This window comes from Lagopus leucura, unplaced genomic scaffold, assembly GCF_019238085.1.
Source record: "Lagopus leucura isolate 7727_CA_CO unplaced genomic scaffold, USGS_WTPT01 Super-Scaffold_100004, whole genome shotgun sequence".
NCBI classification, from domain to species: domain Eukaryota; kingdom Metazoa; phylum Chordata; class Aves; order Galliformes; family Phasianidae; genus Lagopus; species Lagopus leucura.
This window is the reverse complement of record NW_024962264.1, coordinates 43,165,697-43,177,930: the sequence shown is the minus strand read 5'-3', so window position 1 is coordinate 43,177,930 and position 12,234 is coordinate 43,165,697. Positions and strand designations below refer to the sequence as shown.

The 12,234-nt window shown below is 33.3% G+C and overlaps 1 protein-coding gene across 1 annotated transcript in view; it reads left to right on the top strand.

Moving 5' to 3' along the window:
• TUSC3 (tumor suppressor candidate 3) overlaps positions 1 to 12,234 on the top strand; it is a 107,974-nt gene that overhangs the window by 44,866 nt on the left and 50,874 nt on the right. Inside the window, exons 3-6 of the mRNA XM_042872123.1 lie at positions 2,013 to 2,130; positions 4,635 to 4,775; positions 5,417 to 5,557; positions 12,105 to 12,194. Coding sequence (XP_042728057.1) covers positions 2,013 to 2,130; positions 4,635 to 4,775; positions 5,417 to 5,557; positions 12,105 to 12,194 — 490 coding nt within the window. The remainder of the gene's footprint in view (positions 1 to 2,012; positions 2,131 to 4,634; positions 4,776 to 5,416; positions 5,558 to 12,104; positions 12,195 to 12,234) is intronic.

Genomic DNA, 12,234 nt, shown 5'->3' with positions numbered 1-12,234 from the left:
CTGCTATGAGGGTGAACTGCAGAATGCTTTGCTATCTTCAGTGCTTTGTTATAGAACATTTGTATGCTCTCACAGAAAATTTAAGAAAACTTTTTGCAAAATATTACTTTCTGAAGGTGTATTTTACCAATCATGTATTTTTCAAAATAGTTTAACGTAAAGATGAAAAAATACATGATGATCAAGGGGAACAAGAGGCTGTTGTCAAACAGTAGAGGCATAATTGGAGTATCCAGATTTCCCAGAAATAGTTTATTCTCAAGTTAAGAGTAGACTAAGAAGAATGCTAGCATGAAGATGAAGTGATTTTTATCTTGTTCTTATAATGAAAATGGTCCTGCTTTAATATAGCAGGTTTAACGGAACAATGCCCTACAGATACGACTTGATTTTACAGCATTCCTTTGATGTTGTCTGACTGCCCTCTTCAGGATGACAGTGAACATGTTAGTCTGCTTAATGTTGATATGTGGTTCTAGAAGCAACCAATCCAGTACATGATCCATTATTGTAATTGCAAATTTAACCTGTTGAATAATTGTCTTAAGTTGCAAGTTGTATTCAATCAGTAAGTGTGAAAGTTGAGTTGTGTTTTGTAAGATTTATTTTTTAAGGGTTGGAGATTTTTTTCATGATACATTTTATACAACAAAAATTTATTCCTAAATACAAGAGAATTCCACTGGAGTTGTGTGTAATATATATCGTGCTTAAGGCTGGTCTCAGTTAAGAAGAAACGGGAGTGAAAGGTAGTTTTTTACAACACCTATAGTCTTCTTCCTCTTCACTCTCAAAAAATGATATTTTTGTGTTCAGTGCAGAGTTTCTGTCTTGAAGCTACGGTTTTTAATTAAAAGATATTCTTTGCCATCATACATGTGGAAAATATTAGACTACCATTTTGAGAAAAGCTGCAGGATACCTTTATACTGCTTTTGCATCTAACCATATGCAAATAAAAGTTGCCAAATATTGGAGTGTTGGTTTGAGGTCTGCAACAGACGCAATTAATAAGATTAATCACTAAAATGAAAGTAACTAGTGAAGGAGCATATGTAAAGACGAAAGTATTGCAGGGATACTTCCAGGTTGTTTTCCTTTCCTTTTTATTGAATTATTTGTTGATATGGATTTATCCTGTGGAAGAATTCTTTTTATGTTTCTGTCTGTTGTTTTACGGCTCTTCCCTGTGGATAAGGATTCCCAGTGTTTCTTTTATTTTCTTCTCAGTGCAGACATGACCAGGTTTAAAACTAATGAAGCAATCAAACTAAAACAGAAACAACCTTAAATACAGAGCTGTGAGAAAAGCCAATAGAAGCCTTTCTTACAAATACAAGTAGTAATAAAAATGACTTTGTAATGATGATGGAAAGCATTATGTAACGCTGTTACATTGTGGAAAACTATCCTTTATCACTTCCAAAACATGTTTTCTAGAAATAATCTTGAGCATTTTTCTGTTACTTACAAACCTCCTGTCAGTTTAATTGCTTCCCCAGTGTTTAACAGTTTTTTTGGCATAGTGAATAGGGATAGATTATTTTTTTTCCAGAGCTTTTTCTATGCATTTGGTATTTTTGAAATAATACTGCAGTCACATTTCTGCGTAATTTTTCCACTGATTTCAGTATTCCCATTTCCTCTTCCTCAAGTAAATCCTGGTATTGTACTCGAGGACCATGTAAGTGTCTCCATGCATAGACATGCTTGCAGATTTCGGTGATGCTTGCCACTAAGGCCACTCCTAAGGCTTTTGTGTTTTCTGAGGCTTTTAAATGTGAAAAAGATTAACATATGAAATGTTTCTGCTTTTAGTTTGACTTAAAACTTTGTAATTTAGAGAAGGCAAGTATGAAACACAGATGCATTATGAGCCAAGACTTCTTTTAAAATTGATAACGTGGACGTTGAGAGTGATATTGCAAGAATAATTAATTTAACTGCTGCAGCTGGATAGAGTGTCTCTTTTGCAAGTGAATGCCACATGGATGTATGCTTGTTTCTTTTAGGCAAGCTAATGAAGAATATCAAGTTCTGGCTAATTCCTGGCGCTATTCGTCTGCTTTTTCAAACAAGCTGTTTTTCACAATAGTGGATTATGATGAAGGGGCGGATGTTTTTCAGCAGGTAAATGCTGCATATTGTAAAACATTCTTAACATTATTTGCTAATGAATGGATACTAGAAAGCAATTATTTCCTTAGATACATGCCTCTGTATGCGCTTCATGTGCAAATTCATTCTAGTTACAAATAACGGATGCTGGAATTTCTGTGACTTTAACAAGGGCTACTTATGCAAGTAGCTACTTTTGGTATTTTCCAAGCGTGGTTCATAGTATTTATTATATGTTCATTATATAAATTAACTGATACATACACAAAATTTAATCAGCCCATTGTTAATGTGTTCTGGGGTTAAATGTAATACAAAAAACATTTGTATTTAAAAATTTCCTTTAGGGCAAAAAAGCATTTTAAGACTTTCCATTCACTTTATATGAGAAAATATTCTTCAAATTTAGAACTCTTTGACTGGAAGTTCTTCAGGCAAAATAAAATAGACTTTTGGTTTTCTGTATTGACTGTGAAGAGTGAGGAATCTGTTCCTGGAGAGTAGTTCTGAAGTTCCCTTTTAAATTGAGTAGTCAAGAAAAAACACATTCCTGGAAAATGTTGCTAATTTCTGCACTGATATTCTGTTTGATATTTATCTGTTGAATGAGGCTAAAAGTGGAGATTACGAAGAGTACCAAGTTTTGAAGCTCTCCATTTTGAATAAAGTTTTCAGGGAAAATCTCTAATATTTAATTTTCAAAAATTTAATACTTTTGAAAGTTTAATTACTGTATTTTTTACTAATTTTTACTAATATTTTTGCTTCCAATAGACATTTTGGAATATGTTCTGTTAAGTATGTTTGTCAATGGTTTACATTTTGCTTTATTAATTTTGAAATAACCTTTAAAAATATAATTTTACATTATCATATACATATAGCTACAATAATACAAAATATACTGTTTAATCTTGCCTTAAGTCACCAGTGCATATCAGAATAGTCTGGTCCAACTTTTTCCTTATGTAGAAGAGAACAGCTAAAGCTTATTTCAGATTATGTGTATTTAAAGTCACATAAAAGTTATGCCAAATTAGATAAAATGTGTAAGTTTTACAGCTGCTTCTGAGAAATTCAGTGTTAAGCACAAGGGACACTAATTACCAATGACTTTTAACATGAATTTTGGAATAATTCTGACCTTGTGCATATGTATGCAAAGCAGTACTGCTATAGCGTTGTGTATAGTATTGTGTTAAACTATTTCACAACAGCTCTCTTATCCTTTCTAAGGATATTTTTGTTTAGATATTAGTTCACTAAGGAAGTGGGATGTTTTTTACTTAGATGAAACATATTTAAGTAGCAGGTAATTTCTAATGATAGAATCAGTTCTGTACTTCATTAGATAATGTTTTGGTAATGTGATAGAAGTCATTTTGCAGGAATGAAACAAACAAGATTACTCTTCATTTGTTACTCAAAGATCTTCGTATTGCATCATTTTATCTAACTTTAATATTTTTATCAAGTGTTTTGGTTTTTTTGCTCTGAGATGGACTAACTGTGGAGGAATGTTATATAGTAAAACTATAATATCCTGTGTCACCTAGCAAAGCTGAAGTAAAAATGTGAATATAAAGTAGCAAATATAAATCTATTTGTTTATCTTACTTGATTTTTTTTTCCCTTTGTACAAAGTATAGCTGCAGAATATGGTGAATACCGAGAGAATAGAATATAGAATACTGAGAGAAAAGAATACTGGCTTTTATTTATTTTAATTATAAGAAATCTGAAATCTATTGCTGTATATGTAAACAAATGTCCAAAATTGATACATAGGAAGTGGTTCCAGTGACGTCAACGTGTGAATAAACATTTGTGTGATGTGTAGAGAAAGTTATGTTACCTAAGGCAGTTACGTAAGGTTATGTAAGCCATTTGGAATTCAAACAAGACTAATCATTGTAGGGTTGTCTGTCATCAAGCCAGTGGAGGTGTAGATGAGTAGTTTAGTCTAGATAACTTTGGATTGGTGACAGCTAGGGAAGAGAAACAATGTCAATCTCTTTTAAACATGTTTTCCTTTGAATTTCAACCTAATGTTCTTTAAGTGATTGGAGGGAGATAAGGTCTATATTCTACTAATTACAAGGAGGGAGATGAGGTCTCTGTTTTACTAATTACAAGGAGGGGGATGAGGTCTCTGTTTTACTAATTACAGGGAAGCTCTTAGAGTGCGTGGGAACTATAAAGCATAAGATACTCATACTCAGAAAAGCTTGCAGGTACAATACTCTGAACCATGAAACATCCCAACGGCTCTACCAGAAGAAAATAGCAAGAAATGCACTGAGCACTCTTTTTACAGGACTGTGCATAAAGATGTACTAAAAACAACCCCCCCCCCCCAAAAAAAAAAAAAAAACAAAAAACAACCCAAACTTATTATTTGGGAAGGGAAATACAGTTTTTCACACTAGTTATGGTTATGTTGTCTGGTACATAAGAAATAAACATTTTTAGGTTTGAAGTTACTAACTTTTTTGCTATTTTTCCTGGTTTTATAGCTTAATATGAACTCTGCTCCGACTTTCATGCATTTTCCTCCAAAAGGTAAACCCAAGAGAGCTGACACATTTGACCTGCAGAGAATCGGATTTGCGGCTGAACAGCTAGCGAAATGGATAGCTGACAGAACAGATGTTCATGTAAGTCAACAATTTTAAAAGTTGGAGCCAAATGTATGTACCTTGGTAGTTTGAGACAGGCAGATGATAAATGTCATCTCTCCTTAATACCTATTTTTCCCTTGAACGTGAAATCTTGACAGCATTTAAAAAATATATATATATATAAAGAAAAAAGTAGTATTCATTGTAGCTGCAGTTTGAAGATTGTTCTTCTGTGTAAATTATATGTGGTCTTTTCTAGACAAAGTGGTGATATTGTGATAATTAGTTCTTAATAAGTAGTATGTGTTTGCAATAAAACATACAAAATAAATCCAAAGCAGCTGCTCCTAATTCAGACACAACATGCATATTTGCTTAAAATTATAATTATTACAATATATATACACATATATTTTTATATGTGTTAGTTTAATTTTCTTAAGAGTTAAGAATGGAAATATTGTGTATTTAAGTTTTCAGATTAGTTCCAAATCATTAGTGCTTAAAAACTGTTCTCTTATTACTGAAGCTAGTATTTTTTCTTCTTATTCGTGGATACATTCAGTGATTAATCTTTGTTAATACCAGACTTCAGATGCTTATTGTTTGTCTGTAATAAGGTATTCTGTGTGTATTAATTTATTTGTGATCTGCATGTTTGCATTTATCTTTTTCAGATTAGAGTGTTCAGGCCTCCAAACTATTCTGGTACAATTGCTCTGGCTCTTCTGGTATCTCTTGTTGGTGGATTGTTGTATCTACGAAGAAATAATTTAGAATTCATCTACAACAAAACTGGCTGGGCCATGGCAGCTCTGGTATGCACTTTTTCCATATGTATATGCCTTTAATTAGTTTCCCATTTTAACATATTTTGTTACTTGTGCAGTGAAGTAAAATCTGTCAGTACATACATCAGGGTGGTACTAACAGATGAAGATTTGCAACCTTAATCTTGAAGCTAACTCTTGTCAGCAGTGACTATCAGTTACTAGGAATCATTCATTGAAAATTGATGTTTTTCTTCAGTTGTTAGCTGCAGATTATTGTTGAACTTCAGGAGAAAAATATGTCTAATAGAAAGTGTTACTGATGATTGTTGTTATCATTCTCTTTGTAAAAGAAGTAATGTTATGGTAGGCTCAGTGTGGATATTGATGTCAGAGCATTGCTTTAGAGTAATGAAAGGTTAAGAAAATTAACAAAGCTTTTATATGTGTGTAAGAAAATGAAACAAGAACAAAAAAACAGATAAAGGTGGAATTCTTGCATGGTGGATTCACTAGTACTGTCCTTAACAATTCATTGTTAACCCGTATAAGAGATTTTATAGAGCTAACTCTGAGGGAATTTTAAATCTAGCCAATCTAAATCTAGACGTGTATTTGTCTGGATTACTGGTGTTTATCAATGAGAAAATCTGGAAAGTACCAGAAAGCTTGTTTGATAAGGATATGAAGAAACTATTGGAATCTTACTTGAATATTTTGAGGTCAACTGTGTAAAACAATAATAAGCACAGTAAAATAGATATTTGTGTCAAAAATCAAATAAAAATATGTAATCAATAGAATTTCCTGTGTTTAACCATGCACCGTGCCTGTGGACACAACAATTTTATTCCAATTTCATGCCTCAGTGTTTCTGACCAAAAGCTTTATGTTGGGAAGGGGGGTGTGGGAGGAGTTGTTTTCCATCTTGCGAAGGTTAAAACTCAGTTCTTCAAATGAAGAATAATTCTATTGCAATCTGCATCAAATAAATAGTTGAATACATAATTAATTTGAGAACTAAATTAAGGAAGTAAATGTATCAATTTTTTTCTCAAAATATTTGCTCTTATCCCTAGGAGCTGCTTGACATTTTACATCTGTACATAACTGTAAACTACAGCATAGAAAACTTCTAATTACAGTGAACCAAGCTCCTTTGGAGAGAGTCACTGCCTAAATGTGATCAGACATTTAAAAACAACCACCACGGTATTTGTGCCTTTAAATACTCATCATCCTACTGATTGCATTAGTAGGTAATAATAGAGTTTAAAGGGATAAAAATGACGTTAATGGGATTTTTTGCTCTTTCTAATACTACTTCCAGTACAGTCTGTTTATTTTAAAGATGAACAGCACTTGAAAAAGATATTTTAGAAAAACATCTTATCTGAAAGTAAATAAGAAGATAGCAATTAACCATGGCTTCAGCTAATTTTTTAAAAAACATGTTCATTACTCTCTTCCCTTCACAATGTTGTCAAAGCCCCATGGTGAAAAGTGATTTTTGATCAAATTTTATCCAGTTACTATGAGTCCTTTCAATTTTAATCAGATCTATATGGACATACAAGTTAACACTGAAATTTCTTTTGGTGGGGTCAGCAGGGAGTCCAAATTTCAGGCTTTGCACAGATGACCTCAGATCCTCTGTACGTTCTGTGAAATGACTAGAATGAGTCAGGATTCATAGAAGGGAAAATGGGCAGCCATTGATATATTGTTTCTAAGATAGGTGATTGCAGTTGTCTTATGTTGGTACTTTTTTTCTACCACTAAAACATACTTTGTTTACTAAAACTTTTTTAAATGCTTTTTTTTTGTTCTTTTGAAGAGCTTTAAATCTCTTAAATATTGGATAATTGCTTTTGTTTGCTTTTAATGAAAAACTGGCAGTGCATTTCTTCCTAAATAATAGAAAAAAATTCACTCTATAAAGCACCTCTATGAGCAGAAGAAAAAAGAGTACCAGAAGTGTTGACTAGATATATATTTGATACAACCATCAACAGCAATGAGTTGTCTTAGAAATAATATTTTCAGCAGTATATTAACTAAAAAGAATTGGAATGCCATTTTTAATGGCACATGTTATGGTTGTGATAGGCTTGGAATCGAGAGAACTTTCAACTCATGCACTGATTCCAGCTCCAGTTAACACAAGACTTAAATTAGTTTTGTCCTCAGCATTAAATTGAGTAGTAGCAGTGCAATTAGCTGTTTTCATCCCCTTGTGGAAGCACAACAGACTCAATAGTACCTTGTATGCCTTAGGCATTTTTACTTGCAACATTACCCAGAAGACTTGTAGAATGGCAAATGCTGGTTGTTGAGTACCTATTAAAAAAGATATCATTTGGAATCACACCCAAAATTTATCCCTTGTATTATTTTAGACTTTAATTCAATTCTTACTACTCATCCATGGATATTTTTCATTCTGTGTGTAGTGCAAAAATGAGGAGGGATTTAGACTTCAGTCCTTAGATATTTGCAGTCATTCATTTTATACTGATAACAAAAAGCAATTCGGGTTCTTGTCAAGACTCTTCATTTCTTAAGCAGGGAGTAAAAGGTCAGATGGTGTAAGCTGAGCAAATTTCTAACATTTTAGATAAGGAATTGCTACTTTTGAGACAATGGTTCTAGTGCTGAGAAAATATTTGTTCAATTGACTAGAATGTAGCAGTGGGGGAGCTTTTCAAAACAGTTTCTTTATCACATTGCCACCATGCTTTTCTATATGTAGTTTTCAGTTTCATTTTTGGTGTGTATTTCAGTTTTGCCTATGATGTCTGAGAGGGCAAAGTCTGTGCTCAGATTCCAAGATACCTGCCTAGGAGTTGATTCTTCTGGACAAAGAATGTCAAATCACTTGAATGAAAAGATGAAGCATGTATTTACTGTTGTCTTAACAGTTAGTGATTATGAGAGATATGATCTGTGCCAAGACACTGCACAGTGCTTATATCGTATAGGACATTCATCATCAGTTACAGCTCCAAAAAAACTTGAAGGCTGCTATTAACTTCTTTACCTCCTTCTGGAAATGAAGATAGATAAGCAATTTGTTTTATTCCAGGATACAGAAGAAAAAAACTAGGCTCCTATACATGGGATCTCCAAAAAAAAAAAACAAAAAAAACCAGCGACTAATGCAAGTTATTAAAGTATTTTTTTTCCCCGCAGTTAGAGGCTTTAGAGATGCACATCACATTTAAAGATACAGAAATGCCTTCTCTTTGCTTGTGTACTGTAGTTCCTGTCCTTGAAATGTCTGTGCTTTGCTAGAGATTCTAAGAAGTGATGAATTGCTCTTTAGAAATTGAGTACAAATCTTGCAGCCTTTATTGAGTGCAAAAGCAAATTTAAACTGGGTAGAAGGGATTAAATTTCTTTAGAATGGTAGTTGTGGGTTGGATAAAATGTGCAAATCTAGAGTAATTATAGAAACTGGGTACAGAACTGGCTGCCTGGCTCTCTTCATTTTTGAAATTAGGCTTCTATTTAACTGCATTTATTAATGAATCTAGAATTTTCTTATTTTTTATGTGCGACAAAATTATTGCCATGTTTGCGGATCTAAGAGATATAATCAGCTGCTTTGTTGTATCTGCTAGCAGGAAGTTTTATTTTGAAATGGCCTTTTAAGCCTCTAATAATTTTATTAAATAAAATGGCAGATATTGTTAAACAATGCTTATACCTCTGAAGAAGTAACACATTGAACCTAAATCATTTGACAAAGTTTTGAAAGTTTGAGAACGGTAGAGATATTTTCTCCATATAGTGGTAAGGCTGCATCTTACTACTATTTCAGTGTTCTGGAGGAAATCTAGATGCTTAGTTAGTGTCTTCTCTTAGGAAACTTCTGGTACACACAGGCACACTACTGGTGAATTCAGACCCGTTCCCTCTTACCAAAACTAAACCTGAGATTTTTCACTGTGAATCCATTGAGAAAGACCCCCATTTGCAATTTGTTCATAAGGTTCTTGAGCAGACAGACCTGTTTATATATATGGTGTACTTATAGTAGTTGAGGTGTGCTTCGTTACTATTGAAACCATCTTGTGGATATTTGATCCTGGAACCGTAAAGTGTTGAAGCAGATTATTGGTCCTTCCCTCTCTCTGTATTGCTTTTGTTGATCATTCTGTTCCACACTTTGCTGTCATCATTTAGATGCTGAACAAGCTAGCTAGATCAAGAAGCTCCTAAAATAGCTAAATCCTGAGTTCCCCTGATAATTGAGGTGGCATGCAGCTGGTAAAATATTCTGGGAGTATGATGAGTGGAAAGAAGGGGGCAGGTGTATGAAAGGGCTGTCCTTGGTGAGGTGTGAGTGGTACTGTATCTGTAGAACTGATGAAGGAGGGACTCTACTCTGCCTGGGTAAGTGGAGTTGCAAATCCTTTTAAGTTTGTAGAGGGAAATGCCTCAGCTTTAATCTTCTTTCTACACTTTTAATCCTTTCTACCTTGACAAAATCCAAGAACATTGGAAAGGGATGATTTCTCTGCATATGAGTTTTTTCATTGTAATCAATACTGTACAAACCTTTAAGATAAACACGAAGTCATTAATCACATGTTGCAAGTCATTCATAGAAGTGAGTTTGTAAAAGCTTGATCCTGAGAAACATCAACTCACAGTAATAAGAGTTGTGGAAAGTTTGGATCCCAAAGCACAGGATCATTTGGAAACCAACGGATTTGGAATGCTAAGCACAGGATATCACACTATCTGTAACACATGCATCAGTTCTAAAAATAGTGGGGTATATTTCAAGTAAGTTTTACAAACACTAGAAGTCTGTAGATTCCAATTATAAATATATGGAACAGTACTTCAGTGATAGCAATAAGTGAATATGGAATGGAGCAAAATAAGCTTGAATGTCAAGTACTATATGTAGAATACCGAATTCTTGCTTTAGGGATTTGATGGAAATACTAAAGTATCTAAAGTAGATTAAAAGGTTCTTCCAAGTATTTTCTCCTAGGTATTTTTTGTTAGATGCTACCGTGTTGTGAGGCAATTTATTTATACTAGCAAACGTTAGAGAGCTTCAGTAATTTGAGAGAATTCTTAGTTATGAAGTATATAATTAATAAAAACTGAGGTTTTTTCATGTTTATGTGTGGAAAAAGATTTGGCTCAGGAGACTGTGAATTAAATACATTAATTTAAGAATAAGTAAAATGATCATTTTCATTAAAAAAACTTTTCTTTTTTGATGTTTTACTTTCCAACTGCCTAACTCTTTGGTTTTCATCTCTCTCACCTCACTTTTGTTCTTTATTCTGTGATCTATAATTACACTTTAAATCTAAATTTACAGGATAAAAGCATGCATCTTTTTCCTTTGTTATCCCTAGGACAGGGTTTCACCAGCTTCCTTGTCTCATTTCATTGTCTTGTTTCATTTCACTGGTGTCATCATGTGCTCCCTTCCCTACCATTCTGTACTGTGTCTCGTGTTACTGCTTTCATCTCATGCCTACAGTACACCATTATGTTGGTCATAGCTAATTCATCCTAATGAGAGTAGAAAAACAAAATCTGTGCACTACAGAAATCCTCAAAAGTAATATAGATTAGGCATAGCTATTGATCTTTTTCTGTAAAACCTGTCAAGATTCAATCCTAAGTTGTTTGAAGTTGGTTCACAGTGTATTGCTAGAGAGTCCATACTGGACTAAAGAGCTGTGCTGGCTTAAATTTATTTCACAAATGCATTGCTAAATATTATTTCCAGACAATATGAGCTTCCAGAGCTCTTCCCACCTTTTCAGTAAAAACAAATTTCTCTTCTCTGGTTTAGTAAGCCATCCCAATAAAAATAAACAAAAATTTTATACCTAGTTATTGATGTGACTGTACTATGCTAGGGGGAATACACGTATACAGTAAAAATGAGAGTATATGTGAAAGCTGGACTAATATATATTGAAGTTTTTAAATGATTATTTGTACTAATAAATCATAAACATTTACATATTTAGAAACGTATTTATCAGAAACATAACAATTTTTCTTGTTTAGTAATCAGAAGGTATTACACTTTCCTCTTTAAGATTGTCATAATGACTACTGCTATGACTATGATTTTGGTCAATGTAGATTCTGCAGTATGACCATCTGCAAGTATTTCACAGTTTTCATAGATTCCTAACCTAGCTCCAGTAAAGGGAATTTCCTTTTCTAATGTCACCACAACTGTTGTATTTTGTCATGACTAAAATGAAGCACAATCATTTAGGACACAAAATGGGAATTTCTTAAATGGGTGGATAATTCAATTTTTTTCTGGTGTGGTTTTATATCATTTCATACACCTTATAGCAAACTGCTAAGCTAAAGATCTGTTGTAGAGGTAGAAATAACTTCATAAAAGGTTGCAGAAATCTTGAATTGTAGTTTTCAGAATATTTGCAATAAATGCCTTCCACAGTAATGATTGTTTTTTGCCATATGGGTATGTAAATGTGCCAATTCCAAGTACACATAAAGAGAAGATTATTTCAAGTCAGATTCTGAAAATTTGCCTTTGTAAATGAATGATTGTATTGGTCTTCTATTTTTCTAGTGTGTTGTATTTGCTATGACATCTGGTCAGATGTGGAATCACATCCGTGGGCCCCCATATGCTCATAAGAATCCCCAGAATGGACAAGTGGTGAGTTAATTCTTTTAATTTTTTTTTTTTTTTTTTTTTT